The sequence below is a fragment of the Lepus europaeus genome, chromosome 6 (assembly GCF_033115175.1).
Source record: "Lepus europaeus isolate LE1 chromosome 6, mLepTim1.pri, whole genome shotgun sequence".
In the NCBI taxonomy this organism is placed as follows: domain Eukaryota; kingdom Metazoa; phylum Chordata; class Mammalia; order Lagomorpha; family Leporidae; genus Lepus; species Lepus europaeus.
This window is the reverse complement of record NC_084832.1, coordinates 71,687,567-71,706,408: the sequence shown is the minus strand read 5'-3', so window position 1 is coordinate 71,706,408 and position 18,842 is coordinate 71,687,567. Positions and strand designations below refer to the sequence as shown.

Below are 18,842 nucleotides of genomic sequence, written 5' to 3'. Positions count from 1 at the left end.
AATTCTCAAGTGCTCAGAACACATCTTATGGGTAATCTTAGTCTGATCGGCAACAGTATACTTAGGTGATCATGGTAAGGTCCTTGTTGTTCTTCACAGCCTCTGTAAATTCTCTTTCATCCACCAGAATATCCTACCAAGGCCAGGAAAGGTCTCTATGAGGGTACTTCAGAAAGTTCATGTAAAAATGGAATTAAAAACTAGGTTTATTTTAGGGCAAAAAATCTGGAATTCCATGCAGAGCTTTCTTCATAATACACATTCCATGATCTTTCTGAAGACCTCCTCATAGAGGCAAGCTTTGCAATTCCTCAGTTACGTCACTAGATTGTACTGGATTTAGACTGACCCATAACTGCTTTGAGGCCAGGTCTAGGAGCTTCCCAAGCTGCACTTCAAAGGCTCCCACGATGCTCCTTTGAGAAACTTAGCTAGGGCCATGCTTCGAAGACTCTAAGTCCAAGGATGTTTGAAGCTCAAGGACAAACAAGACACGTGTGCCGGGAAGCCTTGAAGAAGGAGTTATTAGCGTTGAGATTATATAACTACTAGGACTTGACACTTCCGCCCACCAAAGTGGTGCACGCACAAACCACTGGTGAGTTAAGAAGCAGACAGGCCTGTGGAGGAGATGGCCCTGCCTCCAGGCACTCGGGATCAACATGGGTTGGAAAAGCAAACAGGAGAACAATAATAACAGAGGGTTAATCAAGTTTTGACAGCACACAAAGGGGTAATGGGGATGGTTTGTAGGTGTTGGTTTAAAAACGAAAGTCATTGTAAAAATGCTATCCTTGGTCCTTAAGAAAGAATAATCTATAAAATTGGTAAAAAGGTAATTTGACAATAAAATACTAATTTGAAAATGTTCTGAACAAATGAAATTGATGTTTCTTCATTGGAATGCATAGTTTAACATTTTTACTTCCCTCAGCCTCAGACATGAGGGAGGGAAACACAACAACTAGGTGTCACTTGTGTAACTAACAGGACGTAATTAGATAGCAGTAATTGCTTTCTTTCACTGGGGACCTGCCACAAGAAACAAGTGCTAACCTGAAGGAGAAAACAAACAGGCTTGACCTATAAATATAAAGAATCACTAAGTGAAAATAAATGCCACCCAGTCTAAGGTGAATCAACTCTGAATCACGAAGCTGAAAAAGCACAGAATGAACATTTTTCTACATAGTAGAAGAATAGTTTATTTAATGGTTTCCAGGTCTTAAATCTTGAATAAAGAAAGCCCTGCATTCTACAATCACTGGCTCAGGTGTATAATTCAAACATGGCCCCCGGAGGCCATGGCTCCTACTGACCACGCACACAGTCCATGCAGAAGGTAATGCAGCTAGCTGAAAGCTTCACAACTAACATGGAAATGACTGCAGTGACTCCGGTAGATCAGCAGAGCATTGAGAAAAGGCAACCAGGATCATGGAAACAACCCATTTTTTAAAAGCACTGCTGATTATTGAAAATTTCAAATGCATAGAAGAAGAGGGAATGAGTGAAGTACCTTTCACTTGCATTCAATCACTATCAACACTTGGCTATTTCTGTATTCTACATTTTCAGAGTGGAAATGTAATTTTTGTGTGATAGGATGAGATTACACCACTATTCACATGAATATTCAGACTGTCCTTTTTCTATGATGTTGGTAACCCAAAGATAGTATATTTTGTTTTTAAAAAATGATTGATGCAGTTCATGGAGCAACTAGTTTGGATGCACTTCATGGAAAAATGAACAGTTTCTGTAACAACAACAATAAAACCATATTTGTATCTAACATTTTGTGTCATCAGTCTGCTGGAAGCTATCCCTCTTCATCCCCACAGTAATACTATTAAGTGGGTATTCATTTTACATATGAGGGTGCTAAGGCACAGAGATGTCTACCTAAGGTCATGGAGCTATGGAGGGTCAAGGCTGGGACTTGAATGCTTGCATCCAGTTCCACTGTTAATATTCTAATTCACTGTACCAACACACAGAAGTGAGACCCTAACTACAGAGGAAAAGGCTCCAGATTAGAGGAAAGCATCATCCCTTATAGAGATTTTGTTTCTTTTCCAAAATACACACCTTTACTAATTCCATGACAAGGTACAGTTCAGTTGGTACATCCATCTCCTCAATCAGAAGGACAATATTGGGGTGCTTCACTCTTCTCAAAATAGACACCTCATTCTGGATCATGTGCTCCTGTCCAAAGAAAAAATTATCTTACTCAGTATACACAAAACTTACAAGGACCTGACTCACGTACTATCACCTTACTCTTCGAGGATTAAAGGAGGTGTATTTTGGTAAAATATGAGGATTTCTCATGTCCTAATATTCAGATGGCCTGGAATTGCTAAAGGTGCTGAAGGTCTTTAGATGATGCTTATAAATTCAGAACCAGTCACAACAACTATGACTGGAAGGATGGCAAGAAACTCAGATCACAAAAGTAAGGTAGAAAGTTAAGCAAACAAAGAAAAGAAAAAGAAATACTATCCAATCATTTCAACTAAAATTTTTTCCAGGAATATTTATAAAGTTATATTCCAATCAGCATACAACAGTATATTCCACCAAAATGCAACTCTTAGGGTGAATCTGTTTGCTTGGGAGCTGAACTTTTGGCTTTTTTCTACTCCCTCAAACATTGTAATTCTTAGGAATAAAGTTTATACATACTTTGCCTCGACATTTGCTTTTCTTGATAATTTTCAGAGCATACTCCCTAGCAGTAGACCTGCAAAGAGAAACATTTAGAACATAAGCAAAACTTGATTTCAGATATACTGAGTCATTTTGTTAGAGATTAATTTTTCACCACATATATTTCACTGTGGTATCAATATTTTGTGAAAGATTCTCCTTTTTTTTCCTTCCTTTTTATTAAGCAAATAAATATGCAAACTTTATGGGTTGACCAAGTGTAAGAACAACCAGTGTGGCTGCACAGAGAAATCTTGAGCTGTGTCGCCATCCATAGTTGTAATGAAAACACTGCCGTTGCTACTACTGTGCTTAACTCCTTCTCGTCACTCTTCCTTCCCCTCTGCAGTGACCCAGCAGGGACATAAAGCAGGTGTCAGTTTCTGTTCTTTTTCCTCAAGTCTCTCTTGGTGTTCTCCACCCACCAAGGCAGTCTGTGACAGTAATCTGAATGGTTCTCACGGTCATGTTGAAGACTCTCAAGTCCCAAGAAGCAGAATACACTCTTTGGATCTTGGTTCAGTGTGAAAGCTTGCATGTGAATTTTGTGAGAGAACCCAAGGATGATATGCAAGGGCTTCCAAAAATATGTGTAGGGGCCAGGATTGTGGTGTAGTGGGTTAGGCTGCCACATGTAATTCTGGCATCTCATATGGGAGTGCCCATTTGATTCCCATCTACTCTGCTTCCAATAGAGCTCCCTGCTAATGTGCGTGGGAAGACAGAAGAGGATGGCCTAAATACTTGGGTCCCTGCCACCCATATGGGAGACCTTGATAAAGTTCCAGGTTTCCGGCTTTGGCCTGAACTGGCCCTGGCTGTTGTGGCCATTTGTAGAATGAAACAGTAGATGGAAGCTCTCTGTCTCTCCCTGTCTTTCCTTGCTGTCACTCTGCCTTAGAAATAAACAAAATAAATATTTTTAAAAAAAGATGTGGAAAAATGGAATTAAAACATGTTTATTTTGTTCCTGAACAATTTTGGAATCCAAAAACAGTTTTTTCTTATAATATGCATTTTCCATGAACTTTTGCAAGCACTCTTGTATGATGGATTTCAAATTTTTTTGTACCAAAATGAACTTACCTTTTAATTCCATTTCCCATGAACTTTCTGAAGTTTCTGCATATGTTCAAGATTTACAGAAAGGCATAAAATCATTTTCTGAGCTTCCTGAGATCCCTTGAGACTTTTATAGCTATCTCATTTCATAAAAAATATGGAAGTGATAATTAAAATAAATCCACTTTCCCAAAGCCACATGACAGCATTAAAATAAAGACTTTCAGTTCTTTGGGGGGGTCCCTACTTCCCAAATAACCCAGGCACTCCCTGCCCTTTCTTTGATTTGGCTATAGGAGGGAGAGTTTGGGCATATTATTACCTTCAGATAGCTTTCTGCCTTGTGTTAATGTTTCTAAGAATCTGTAGTGTACAATAATAGCATTGTGGGATGTCATAGTGCATATTTAGTAAACATAAGAAACCCTTACTTCACAAATATGGCCCTTTAATTTTTGGTGCAAAACCAAGAAACCTTGTTTTTTTTTAACATATAAATAAAACCTAATTTTTTATAGATTCAAATAATGAATACCTCAGGAATAAAGTTGATTAAGAATATAATTTTAAATTAAGGTTTTGAAATATTCAGTATGGTGAATTAAACAGAAATGCCTAGTTATATATCAGAGCAAGAAAATGATTTGCCTATAAACAAGCTGACAACGTAGGTATTCAAAATGTGCTTCAAGAGCAATTTAGAAACTATTCATGTCTTTCCCTTCTAAAAATGCCTCTCCCTACACATCCTGGTCCCTGCATGTTACTCACTTACTCCACAAACATTAAGTTGCTATGATAATATCTGGCACATGAAATCAGAATAAGATAACTACCTTGAAGCCCTATTCTCAGATAGAGGTTTTAGGGTTTGGATAGGCAAAGGTGAAACCTTCCACTCCATGGTCCAAGGAATACAGATTGGCTTCACTCCATGAGGAAACTGGCTTAGCAGCCTAAGGATCCCTTCAGCAAAACATCTGCCCTGGCTGGGCACTGAGACCATGCTGGAGGAACACATGCACCAGCCCTTGGCTAAACATAGGGCTTGAGGGCCAGATATTTCATGTAAACACCAGGCCATCAGCAAGGCAGTCAGGGAGAGGTGAAGAAAAAAGCTCTCTGGTAAGAGGTAAAATAAAATAGTCACCATTAAAAATTAAAAATAAGACAGGCATCTGGCTTAGTGGTTAAGATGCCTGCATTCTATATCAAAGTACCTGGGTTTGATTTCCCACTCCAGTTTCCAGCTAACATAGACCCGGGGAAGCAGCAGGTTGGGGTTTAAGTAGTTTGGTCCCTGCCACTCAAATGGGAGACCTGGGCTAATGTCCCAGATCCTGGCCTAGTCCTAATTATTGTGGGGATCTGGGGAGTGAATCAGTGGATAGGAGATACCTCTCCTGTCCCCTCCTCCCCACCCGCTGCCAAATATTTTTTTTTAAATAAGAATGAGCCAGCAATCATAAATGAGAAAGTAAAATTACATACAAAGGAATTCCTCCCACTAAAAAGCGTGTATTCTATATGACCACAGAATCCTTTTATGTACTCTCTTAAAAGGCTTCCACTGGGTCTGTTTGCAAGTTTGAAAACACTTAATCAAGAGGAAAACTAAAAGTTGAAGGGTTTCTGGAGTCCACCTTTCATGAATCACTCAGAAATTATGATAAAGCAAATCTCAGATTGGAACGGCTGAGCGATTTCCTCTTTGGTGAAAATGTTTCATTCGATGGCAGGGAAATCCCAACTACTGCACTGACTGCTTCCATCCTTGTCGGCCATCCCAGCCAGGGCCTGAGAGTGAGCATGGAGCTTGTGAGGTTCACAATGAAAAGCTGGCCTTTTCCCCTGCCACGTCCACCAAGGGCATGCATGATGGGGTCGTGTGGGGGAAGAAAAGACGGCGTTTTTCAGCTTTGTGCTTCCCCACATTTGCCATTTGGTCCTTGTTTCCCTGCAATGAGTGATATTAAATTACTCCAATTAAAGGGCTTTATATGGGTCTCAGGAAGGGTCCTCTTTAGCCAGACAAAGGCAGAATCCCCAGAGGGCAGGTGGCTTGGTGGCTCCAGGAGGCTGAGCAAGCAGTCTCTGTCCTGAGGGGGACAGAGGAGGGTGCTGGGAAGCTGAGAGCCAGCAGGGCCACTAGGGTGGCTCTGGGTCCAGCAAGAAGAAGAGCTTTGCAGCTTCCCTGCAGAACCCTTCACAAAACCTCTAAACACTGCATTAAGTGCATCCATATTTTACACTAGACAATCCGTCCCGCAGAGGATCACCGAAATTAACATTGCAACTTTTCTTTCTTGATTCCTTGAGGGCAGAACTATAAAGTCATATAATAAAATCCTTAATTACTAGAAGTGCATGTTTATGGGAAAGTAGCTAGTCTGGAAAACGAGCCTGAAAACAGGTGTTAGGACTAAATGTACACCATAAGAATAAAAACGTAAGTGCTTGCTCTAAGTGAAAACAGTTGGCAAGAAATAAAACCTTAAATAATGTATTTGCCTCCCTACATACGGCAAACTCTGAAGACTGCTGAGTCTGGGGAGCTATTCAGTGAGCAGAGACAGCACAGGCCTCTGGTGGACTCAGGGGTCATTAGCACCTGGCCCTGGTCTTCAAGGGGTATACAGTTTGGTGTATTGGGAAGAATTCTAGACAACTGGATTGCTGGTGAAAAGAAGCCCAACTGATTGTTGCCCCAGATTACATACTTGACCTTTTATAGGCCCCTCTATGCAGCAGCAACAGAAAACTCTGTCTTCTCTTTGTCTACAAGAAATCAATTGTGGGGCTGGCACTGTAGCGTAGTGGGTAAAGCCACAGCCTGCAGTGTAGGCATCCCTTATGGGCACCAGTTTGAGTCCCCTCTGCTCTACTTCTGATCCAGCTCTCTGCTATGGCCTGGGATAGCAGTGGAGGATAGCCCAAGTCCTTGGGCCCCTGCACCCATGTGGGAGGCCTGGAGGAAGCTCCTGGCTCCTTGCTTAGGAGCTCCTTGCTCTGGCTGTTATGGCCAACTGTGGAGTGAACCAGAGGATGGAAGACCTCTGTCTCTGTCTCTGTCTCTCTCTCCCTGTGCCTCTCCTTCTCTCTCTGTGTAACTATGACTTTCAAGTAAATGAATAAATCTTTAAAAAAAATCAATTTCTAAGGTTATCTTCTTACTAAGAGTGACCCAAGGTTAACACTGGAGCTACTAGCAAGACATTTCTAAATTTTACAAACTTGAAGTGAACCTAACTTTTTACATGTGTGCTAACTATGGCTTAAAGAAAGCTATCTTGTTTACCATAGTAATTCCCAACCCAGGCCTGTCTTCTGTACACTGAGACTCCTCATCTAGGGAACAGAGTAGAATGCTGCTCCAACGAGGAATGGCTTGCAGAGATAAGAGTGCTCTTAGCAAATGGGGTTTTTCTTGCAACTATTGATTACGTTTTCACAGTTTTGAAAAACACTACGTGGAAAGGAAAAAAAAGAAAGTTTCTCTAGTGTTGCTCTACCATAGTGTTTATTGAATTTCACAGCAATCCCTTGTTCATGGCTAAAGTTGTAAGCGCAAGGCTGTGCCCTGTCTCTTTGCGGAGCACCAGAGGTGTCCTGAGTGGACCCAAACCAGCAGGTGCTCTACATGTTGGTCAAGGTGTGGAAACCTCAGGAGATGGTGGAAGACTGTGCAGTGACCAGAAGACTACCCTTCAACAAACAGGGCTTAGTAAACAGCACCCCCTGATAATAAAACCTGACCTCGGCCTCTCCTATGGGAAGTAACCATTAACAGCAGAGAACTGAGACCTTCCGGGCCTTGTCCGATATCTCTGGACTGGAACTACATTTTGAACTGGATCAAGGGCCCCGTGGAAGCAGGACCCTCAGAAAGCACAGAAGGGAGAACAACCGTCAGCTAGCCACGAGATTCTTCACCCTGACTCATGCTTCCTTGTCCCAGCTCTGAAGGAAACACCTTCAACTTCTGCTAGGTGCACAGTTCCTGAGAGCCTGAGAATTGTAGTCTCAGCTTGTCCAGGGGGCTGAGCCTGAATACGTGCATTGCTAGAGCCAGAGGTTTTGTTGTGCTTCTTCCTGCTTCTAGGTAGAGGATGGGGTGGGGCATGCACCAGCATGGAGGATTTTAATATAGCTCGGGCGCTCACATCCCCTAAAACATATCCAGTGCAGGTAGGAAGGAGACTTGAGAGTCTTCTAGGGCACCATCCCTACTAATGACCACATCATTCACTTGAAGCCTTGGTGTGTGGAGCAATTAGTTCACATGGAGCCAGGAAGGTTAGAGAGGACATGCACCACACAGCCAGCCCTCTCCTCACACTCTGACTCCTCATTCGCACTTTGCAACTCTTGGACACCTCCCAGATGCTCTACAAAACTTCAAAATAGGGCATGTCTCTTTCTGCTGAAGTCACAGTGCACCAACTTCCTTTACATGTCCTAGGAGCCACTCAAGAAATCTCTCCTGGGGCACAGGCAGAAATGGCTAGTGGCATACTGCACTACCAAAGAATACTCTGGCACAGGCCCACAGAACGTCATGCCGTTACTGTGATCACTGTGGAAAAATCTTGCCCATGACAGCATATTATTAACAGGGGAAGAACATTCTTGCCCTTGTTAATACATATTCATTTTTTAAAATATGGCAGAATGTACCCAGAAGCAATGTGTGCCATTGACAACATGCTTAACTCGCTTCTATTTTCTTGGACCTCTGGAAAATATTAAAAGAATGTTTTGTGATACCTCCAGGGAGAGAGGGCACATGCCATATGTCCTCATTCAGCAGGAGCTGAATACCAACATTTTTTGAGTAATATGGTGTTTAGACTCTGAAGTTTCATATGGTAAGACCCAAGATGTGAACTCACACAACATGAATGCAATCCAAGTTAGAAAGAAAGAAATTAATTCTGTACAGAGAAATGAGACGTTTCTAACATAAGAAGGCTAGTGGTGCTGAACTGAGACACCATCCTGATCTGTGCATCAACCGGGAGACGTAGCACATGGCCACTGTGTCAGACTTAACAGATGATGAACACTGGCAAATAACCAGGTACCCATGGTGCAAGGACCTGGCAATCTGCTCACAATGGATTTCCTGCTACACTGGAAATAAAGCTTAAAGGGGTTGGATTTACTATCAGTGAATGTATCAATTAAATGTAAAATTATATAAACACACATGCATGTTTTTATACATCTTCATCCATTACCTTAGGAATGGGTTTCCCATCTTAATTTGTGTCCTATTTGTATAGGTGTGATTCCTGCAATTTCAGGTCAGCTAAGCCAAAGTTGTGTGAAAGACTTTTTATTAACAGCAGTGGCCTAGAGTGGTTAGAAGCATGGGTTTTGGGGCTGGCTCTGATGCATGCCTTGCTAAGCACTTTTTAACTCATGGGCAGCAGCTGCTATAGTGGGTTGCTATCACTGTTGGGAATATCCTGGCCCAACTAGTATATTTTGATGGGGCAAAGTTGGAGATCCATTGCACTAAGATAGTTTGCTGGTAAAGCATCTTCCAAAGACAGGCAAGCAGTAAGGGAACACATAAGTGCGTCTTGACCAAACAAAGAGCCCTCACGATATTTCAGGCCCTGTATAGACTTACAGCTCTAATATGGCATAGAAGCCCTTGGGGAAGAACAGGTCTGGATCTTCAGGCTAAAGCTTTCTTGTCTCCCTCCTGGTCCAAGACATTCTCTTTGAGTACAAGAGTGGAGCGGGGGCATGTGACCCTCGTAGGGTGCTGAGGAACTTCTGGGCAGTGAGGCCCACCAGGAGCAGGAAAGATAACAGGGAAGGATGTCCACCCTGGGCCCAGAGGATGCACTCTTTCAAGGAATGAGCAAGTTCCCTGTGCCTTTTTAATACTCTGCCACCGAGCTCCAAGAAGATACTGGTGGCTGAACAGGTCCTTTAAAGCAAGCGACCAGGCCTGTGCTATGGCACAGCGGGTTAAAGTCTTGGCCTGAAATGCCGGCATTCCATATGGGCGCTGGTTCTAGTCCCAGCTGCTGCTCTTCTGATCCAGCTCTCTGCTATGGCCTGGGAAAGTGGTGGAAGATGGCTCAGGTCCTTGGGCCCCTGCGTAGGAGACCAGAAGAAGCTCCTGGCTCCTGGTTTCGGATCTGCACAGCTCTGGCCGTTGCAGCCATCTGGGGAGTGAACTAGTGGATGAAAGACCTCTTTCTCTGTCTCTACCTCTTTCTGTAACTCTGTCTTTCAAATAAATAAAAATAAATCTTAAAAAAAAAAAAAAGGAAGCGACCGTCAGAAAACAAATTCAAATCGGACACTGAGTGAGGGCTTGAGGCTGCCTTAGTCTGGGCTGTGACTGTATTAGAGGTCAATCCTCCGTGTAATGGCCACTAACTACTGTCCTTGGTTAGGTACTGTGAACCGAAGGATGAACCCTTCCCTCTAACCCCTTCCTTTTGTCACACAGAGTACCTGGTTCATTCATTTGAATACATTTTTGTGTTAAATACCACTTTTTAGGGATCAACACATATGAGGGAATTTCAAAAATTTCAGGGAAAATGGAACTAAAAGATAAATTTATTTTGGTGCAAAAAAGTTTGAAAACCATACATATGAAGGTTTTCAACAAGTTCATGAAAAATGTGTACTGTGAAAAAACTATGGTTTTGGGTATTAAAATAAACTTATCTTCCAATTCTATTTTCCACAAACTTTTTGAAGTCCTCCCTGTATACATTTTAAAGACTTTTAAGATTATTGTTCTATTAAATTTTATATTATTACACATTAGAGATATAAACTTTGTACAGAGATGTTCTGATGTTTTAAAAATATGTCTCTACTCAATATAAGACTATTCAATATAACTTAAAAAAATAGACTTACCTGAAAAAGCTAGCAAAGTTTCCCTGAGAACATTAAAAAAAAATCAAAGTCTTAAATTTATAGATCAGCCCCAGAAATCACTACATTTTTCAAATCTGTTGTTAGATAGGGTTTCCTTTTTGTTCGAAACTTTTTAGACTTTTTTTTTTTTTTTGCATCTGGGGTTGAGATTTTAACTTATTCCACATGTGCCTCAGATTGTAAATACAGACATGATCTTGGAAAACACAATGCCAAATGTTTCCTTTAAAGTTCGATGCAAATGACATCTTTCTCACCTTTCTACACATTCTTTGACAACAGCAAAATTCCCATCTCCTATTGTCCTTCCAACTTTATATCGTTCTGTTATTGTGGCTGGAATCTGGAAACCCTCGTCCAACACTTCTGAAAGAATCATTAGTACACTTTTATTGGTAGAAAAGGGAACACAGATGTTGCACAAAGGAGACATTTAGAAGTGTCATCTAATTAACTGGAAACGATTCAGAATCAATATGTCATTTCAGTACAGTAAGGCAACCCCCCTCAAGCCTTGCTGACATTGTATATACTCAACAGTTTTTATTTACTATGACAAATGGTAAACTAAAAGGAAACGTATGGACTCCACCTCCACCACTACAATGGAATTTCAGAAAGTTTGTGGAAAACAGAATTAAAAGATAAGTTTATTTTGGTGCAAAAATAGTTTGAAACCCATTTATAGATTTTTCATAATATGCATTTCCCACGAACCTTTTGAAAACCCCTTGTTTGCATGGATTTCAAAAGATTTTGTGCCAAAAATCAATGTATCTTAATTCCAATTTTCCACGAACTTTTTGAAGTGTCTTCACACAAAAGCTCCTTATGTTGTCTGTTGCAGTGGGGATTTTTGAGGAGGAAATGCTGCTCTTTTTCACTTCATGGCAATTTGATCAATAGCATTTACTAATAACCGCTGAGTACAGAGAAATGGCATTCCTTTGTATGGAGCAAGGGGGCAAATGCAGTTTGTAAGGGACTGTAGGCTGCCTGACACTGTCCAAGCATGAAAAATGCCTGCTGTGTGGACACTTAGCTTTACTACATCCTGAAATGGAGATCTCCGTAAAATTTCTTGTGCACCAAGCACTGATTGCCACCCCTCCCCAGTATCAATGAGCAGATTTTAGACAAATGTTCTCACCAGCAACCTGCGCAGCAGATGTTGAGTTAAAATTGCAATATCTATTATGTCTGTGAACAGAACAGCTTTGTAGTTTCAATTATGTTAGCGCCACTAACACAACACATTTTCCCCCTGAAAATGCATTTTGAAATATTTTACAAATGCCTAATAATGCTTTAAATATCTAAGGCCATAAAACTAAATAAGCTACACTTAGGTCACATAAATATACTGGATAACCTTTAACATGCCAGGGGTGTAAAAAGCCTTTTATGGCTGGGCTCTAAAATTTACATGCTTTAAAGTTATAAATCCTAGCTCTCCCTTCGGCTACAACCTGAATGCAAACCGTGATGGAAGCCAAGCAGGTTTTCTAAATGTCCTCCTCTTCTGACATTTCATCATAAATGGAGACAAAGCATGGCTTCTCAACGTAAAATGAAAAGCTTAGATGGTGGCTGCACTTTCTCTGTGATTCTTGCATTCATATTTGGTCTGGATAGTTAGAAACGACAGATTTCCAGACTCATAAGCATCAGATTCCCGCCTCAGGGCCTGTATGCTGGCTTCAGGATGATGTTGTCTGCACTGCTCTGGGCTCTAGAATGGATAGACTTTCTGGAAAGTACCGTGTAAATGTAGAACATTTGCTGCCTGTCATTTGGCCTTGGGCATGTGCGTAGCCTCTCTGCATTTGTCTAGGTGACACTTCACTCTTACTCTAGAAGCCAGCTAAGTGGTCTGCAGGATAAAGTGGAGACTGGAGCCAAAGCCCACCTCCCCCAGGCTCACTCCCAGAGAAGCTATGATTCTGATTCCCTTTGAAGGGCTCGGCCTGGGGACTTCCGTCTACTCCATGAGAATGAAGGGAGATGGTAGGAGTTGTTTCACATCCACTGAAAAGCACCTGAGTTTACCAAACACATGTCAGATGACACAACCTGAGGCTCTTTACTACATGGATAGCAAAGGTAATCAATCATCTTCGGCTGCTGGGACCATGGAGCCCGCAGATAGGGCAGGGAAAAGGGTTCTTCCATCCTTTCTTCTAGGATAGCATGCATGAGCCTCCTGCTTTGGGATGGTTTTCTTGACTATTGATAAAAAGTATGTTTTAGAATTTGGGCTGAGAAGGCCTAACTAAAGACTTAGCCAAGGACCATTTCGTGTCATGATGAATACAAGACGTTACAACAAAGGAGACTCCAGGTGGCTGAATTTCACATTCCTAGAACCACAAAAAAGTTTGATATTGCATACTAGTCAAGAAATAATCTTATATACATCACACATCTCACTTAACACAGTAAAAGTGCTTTATCCAAAAGGTATTTTTGGGGAAATAAACTAGATCATAACATTTAAAACAAATAAGGGGAGCTGATTCAATAGCAGTGGCTTGATCATATCACTTTCGTTTTTTTTCAAACGCTTTTCCATTACTGATTTGAGCCTGATACCAATTCCCAGGTAGGAAACAGGTATGTGTTACCACCTCTATTTTATAGAAGAGGAACTAAGATGTGGGGGTTGAAGAGCTTGCCTAGAACAATCCAGTGAGCTACTGGAAAAGTCAATTCTGGAATTCAGGTCATTTGAACACATCATAGAGAAATTCTAAAGTGAATTAGTTTAGGGGACAAAGAATATTTTTGCATTTGCCACCAGTTAATTCTTATTGTAAAGCCCTATTTTTGTATTTTGAGTTCACTTGAGTTAGACTACATCTGCGGGGCTACAATAATCAAGAGAGTAAATTGTCCTTAATATGCTAAAAGTGAACAGAGTTTGAGAAAACAAAGGCAGCAATTATGCCCTTTAATTTCCAAAGCAGGCAATCGTTTGCCTTCTTAGGATACATATACCCTCAGAGGATGTGAAACTTTCCTCTTCACATTCCCATGGAGTAGAAGCCAATCCCCAGTGGAAGACATATTCAATTCTACCCCGTTGCGATGGGGTTGTCCATTTCATTCTGCTTAAGAAGTTAGTTTCTTGTAGTAAATTTAGCCAGCCCATCCTCTGCCCTCTGTGTAAGCTAAACTTTCTCCTCAGATACCAAGTCCCAAGCTCATCACCTTCCCCAGGGCCATCGTTCTCATCCATCGAGCTGCAGACTTTGGTGGATGCAAGTGAAGTAGAGGAGCCACCATGTTGAGAGCTCTGGAAGGGAACAGAAACAGAGAATTAAAACTCTGAGTCAGTTTGCCTGAGTCTTCATGTGTCATCCCCAGCCAAAAATCTCAGGAGATAGCTTTGCCCACTACCAGGGGGGATTTAGTCTTTCCAATTAGAAAAGGAGGCCTTTGGGATATTCAATTAGGGCTACATCTCCTTCCTTTCCTGTTCATCAATAGTAGTTTGTATTGACAAGATCAGGCTAATCATTATAAACACGGGGTGTTCTCCTCCCCCTAAAAATGAACATTCTGTAGCTCTGGCTTGGGTTTGGAAAATTTTAGGCATCTCACTTCACTCTTCCACTGTCTATTGGCAAATGGGCCTCAAACATTGTTTTTTCTATTCTTACAATAGGAGAATTTTCTTACCAGTTTATTTTCACTAAATATCCTAAAAAATAAATACTTAGCTTTATCACAACTTAGGAGAAAAAGTGGCTTGTTAATTCCACTTTGAGATAAAGACATATGCACCAAGTAGGTTACCAGTCTGTTAAGTGTTACATAATAAGTCTGAGGAAAAGGTAAGAATAAAAAAAACCTAGGCCTAATGATTATCATGTATTTTGGGTGAAATTTGACCCAAAATGCATGAGAACAACTAGGATAAGAACTGCATTAGAGAACTCAGAGGAGAAAACAATACCAAATATTGAACATAATGATTGACTAAGGGGCAGTACTTTCACAATGAATGTTTCCATTTCTGCATCTATTTCTTGAGAAAACAATTTGCACATTTCAATGTTATTTCTAAATAGTGAACACAGCTTGTCCTAAAAGATCTTCCTTCTGTTTCCCTGGGTTTATCCACTTGGTTGGCCTGACGGGAGCAGGAGGCGGTGAGGGGGTGGCATTGGCTCATGGTGCTGGCTGTCTGTGGAGCAGAGAGAAGGGAAAGAGCATCTGTAGTTGAGCTGATCATGAAGAGGTGATGAGAAGCAAAGCTGACCTATTGTTCCTTGCTTACCTGTATCCCTTCAACCTCCTCCCCAATCCATCCAGCCTTAATTGTGCCCAAACTAAGAGGGAAGAGAGATTCCATTTAATTTCTTTATGCCCCACAGTATCTTACATAGGAATTTCAAAGATGGTATTATTTCATTAAAAAGTTCACAAACTTGAGATGTTACCTAAATCGCTGCCCAACCATTTGAGGTAAGTACTGTAGATCATTTTCCTGGGTGTGACTAAGATGAAATATTCCAACTCATGGACAAGTTCATCAAAGCTGACAGTACAACTGGGATGAAAATCAAGTTAATAGTTATGCTTCCCTATAGGAATTCTAGAAGTGTTATAACCACTCTTGCACACCCTTGAATGCCACACAGTTTGGATGATATGCCTGGTATTTTCCAGTATTGTATAAACCTCCCACGAATAAGCCTGGTGAGTTATTTTTACCTGCTCTCTTCTAGCCTCCCTGTGACCAGCAGCACGTGTCTAGCCTGTCATACTGGTAGGTGAGAAAGAAGGATTCAGATTGTAACCTTCATTCAGAGTTTTTGTTAGTGTGACACTAAAACCCATTCTGTTGAAGAAACTGAAAATGCATGAGCTCCTAAGCCATGCTCTGCTGATTTTTATGGATGTCTGTTTGTGAAACTTTGTACTTACAATATTGGAATATGAGGGCTGAGACAAGGCAGATTTATGATGTTGATGACTAGAAAAAGTAAACATTACCATTACCACATTTGAGGGGAGGGTGTGTGTTGTCCAAGACAGCGAGCTCCTTTATCGCCTGTGTCATTGGTTTTGCTGTAGACATAATTGTGTTCCAAGCATAAAAGCATGAGTAAATGTCTCAAATGCAGACCTTCTTGCCTGGGATTTCTGATCCTGGAATTTCTTCCAGCAGCATCACAAATGCACTTAATAATGTAGACATGTTGTGCTTCGAGATGACAGGTGCCTCCTTGTCATGTGCTATTTTAAATTTTAGAATACAAAGACATATTCTATTCATCTATCAAATTAATAGACCAGTAGTGTGATTTCCAACCTAGATGTCTACAATTGATGCACTCAATTCCAAAAGCTCTTTCTTTTAATAAGAACATCAGGAACTCAAAGTCATAACTCTGACCCAAAGTATATGAAAACAGCTTTAAAACAGTAACACTTGATAAATGTTCTGGATATTATTCACCAAACTGCCTTATCAGTGAGTGAGTTGGATTTCCAACAGTATGAAATGTTGGATGCCCTGAGTGTTTGCCACAATGCCAGCTGTGTTTTCTATGCTTTATGAAACAAAAACGCCTCAAGATTTTTAGTCTCTGGATTTTTTTTAAAAAGTGGGCTTAACTTAAGTTTGCTTATGGTTATAATTGCTTATTTTCAACTTTAGGTTTGTACTTTAGAACAATTCATTTTAAATTTCCAGCTGAGAGTAACAGATGATTGAAAATTAAAAAAAAAAGTCTTTACCTACAAACAGGGTTCCCTAAAAATGAAAGTCCTTGGGGCCGGCACTGTGGTGTAGCAGATTAAGCCTCTGCTTTAAGGGTGCTGCTTTATGGGTGCTGGTTTGAGTCCCAACTGCTCCATTTCGGATCCATCTCCCTGATAATGGCCTGCGAAAAGCAGCAGAAGATGGTCCAAGTGCTTAGGCCCCTGCACTCACATGGGAGACCTGGATGAAGCTCCTGGCTCCTGGCTTCAGCCTCGCCTAGCCCTGGCCATTTAGGGAGTAAACCAGTGGCTGGAAGATCTGTCTCTCCTCCTCTACCTGTAACTCTGCCTTTCAAATAAATAAATAAACCTTTAAAAGTTCTCATTTTAGTTATTATGTGAAAATAGAGTAAAATAAATGTATCAAATTTCTAACGGCGTTATTTCTTCTTTTCCAAAGAAGCAAGATAGCTCACGCTATATACTTTTCTAAAACACTGACCATTCATGGGCTCAAAGAATTCTGGCTCTAAAACAGACATTAAATACGACCCATTCCACAAGACTTCCATCTGGAGACCAAATTCCCAACTACAGAAATCTCAGGGATGTGGTTAAGATGGGCTCTGTCCAATCACCTTCAGTACTGAACATGGTATCACCTTAATTGTTGATAAGGAGCAAAGGAAATGCTTTTTCATGTTGAAATTACAGTCCTCTACATTTTCTATTCATTGTTCCTATGTCTCTTCTGTTGAGTCACCTGGTTCAGATGTGATCTGTTTTTCCCATGACTGTGCTCAGGTATTCAGAAATAACTGCTAGGCTCCTCCCGTGTCTTCTGTTTTTCAGTTTGGGTAATCCCAGTTTCTTTGGTTTGTGTCATGTGACAGGGCTCCCTGACTCCTTCACCTTCTCTGGACACAGTCCAGCTGTCAATATCACTCTTGAAATCTGGTACTCAAAACGGAACGCAATATTCTAGGTGTGCCTGATCAGTACAGAGCAGGGAAGGATAGAGTTTTCTTTCCCATGAATGGAATATTAATTTACTTCAAGATCATATTGGCTTATCAATAGCACCATGCATTTTAACTTTACATGGAGCTCACAGGTGTGTCACAACTCCACATTCTGTATTTTGGAAGTTGGTGTTTGAATCATGTCCAGGACTTGACATTTATTCATGAAAATGTCATCTTATTACAGTCATATCCTTCTAGCCCATTTTTTTTATCCTGATTTTGTCACCTAACATTTTTCTCTCACCCAGTTGAAGTGATTTCGATAATCAGCATGGCTCTTTGTTTATGGTCGTTAGTAGGCTTAGAGCCTGCTGGAACATTTTGATTATTATCTGTAAGTCTGAGAGATTCTGAAAATAGTAAAGGGAATATTCATAAGTTCTTATTGTTTAGAAACAGACTAACGAGATGAATTAACCTTTACCTATGACTAGCAGAAGCTGAAACACACCTATGTTTTTGATTGCTTCTAAATGAAATCAATTTACCTCTTTGGTTTTTCTGAGTAGAAAAATCACTTCAGAGTCTACATGCGGATGTGATTTTATGCTTGCTCTAGTCAGTTTGCTAATTCCAAGACATCTGGGTATACAGTACAAAACGTACCGTTATTTTAGAATTTAACGCAATTAGCTGCTCTGAGAGATGTTGTGACATTTGAAATGTCATCACCTTCAAGCAGATTTAATGGGAGCCATTTGGGCAGGTTGCTAGCACCTGGATGCTTTTATGGCACACCTTCATAAAATGCACTGCCCCAAGGAAGAACACATCCTAAGTGTAGTTCTTTAGTTTGGGATCACATAACAGATGGAGAACACATCACACTTTTTGAAGTAAGTGAGAAAGCCAATATAACAGCTCTAACCACATTTTACCAAGATGTAACTGATGACCTTGTAGGGAAAAAACAGTTCACTTTAGATGGTATGAGCTATTCTTATCATTTGTACTAAAATTGTCACTGGCGTCCACAGTGCATCAAGATTTTGAAAATACCCAATTGATAGGATAGATTTCATCAAGTTAGAAGAAAATTTGACCAGATAACTATAGCTTTGGATGGATAATTATACTTTTTCCACTTCACATTTTGTCTTGGCTTACAGTTCTTATTTTGTTAACATTTAGTTGGAAAACGGTTAAAAAGAATGTAGAAATCAAGTAGTCACTTTCATATGATTTCTGGATCAACATTATAAAAGAAACATAATATTTAAGAAACCCAAATGATAGTCTTGATGCACTCAACTTTCAGTCTACAGAAGCACTGCAGAAGACCTCAGACTAAAAAGTTAAATACTAATCCGAAAGTAGAGACCTTCAAACCCACAGGATTCTATGTGATACAGAAAAGCTATACACTTATTTACTTCCCAGATGGATACAGAACAGCAAGTTGATGGCATC

At 40.6% G+C, this 18,842-nt stretch overlaps 1 protein-coding gene across 1 annotated transcript in view; it reads right to left on the bottom strand.

The window, feature by feature from the left end:
* The window catches only part of DCLK1 (doublecortin like kinase 1), a 393,955-nt gene that overhangs the window by 57,953 nt on the left and 317,160 nt on the right, over nt 1–18,842 (bottom strand). The window contains exons 7-10 of the mRNA XM_062194372.1: nt 13,906–13,990; nt 10,953–11,061; nt 2,692–2,749; nt 2,092–2,211 (exon numbers count right to left, since the gene is read on the bottom strand). Coding sequence (XP_062050356.1) covers nt 2,092–2,211; nt 2,692–2,749; nt 10,953–11,061; nt 13,906–13,990 — 372 coding nt within the window. The remainder of the gene's footprint in view (nt 1–2,091; nt 2,212–2,691; nt 2,750–10,952; nt 11,062–13,905; nt 13,991–18,842) is intronic.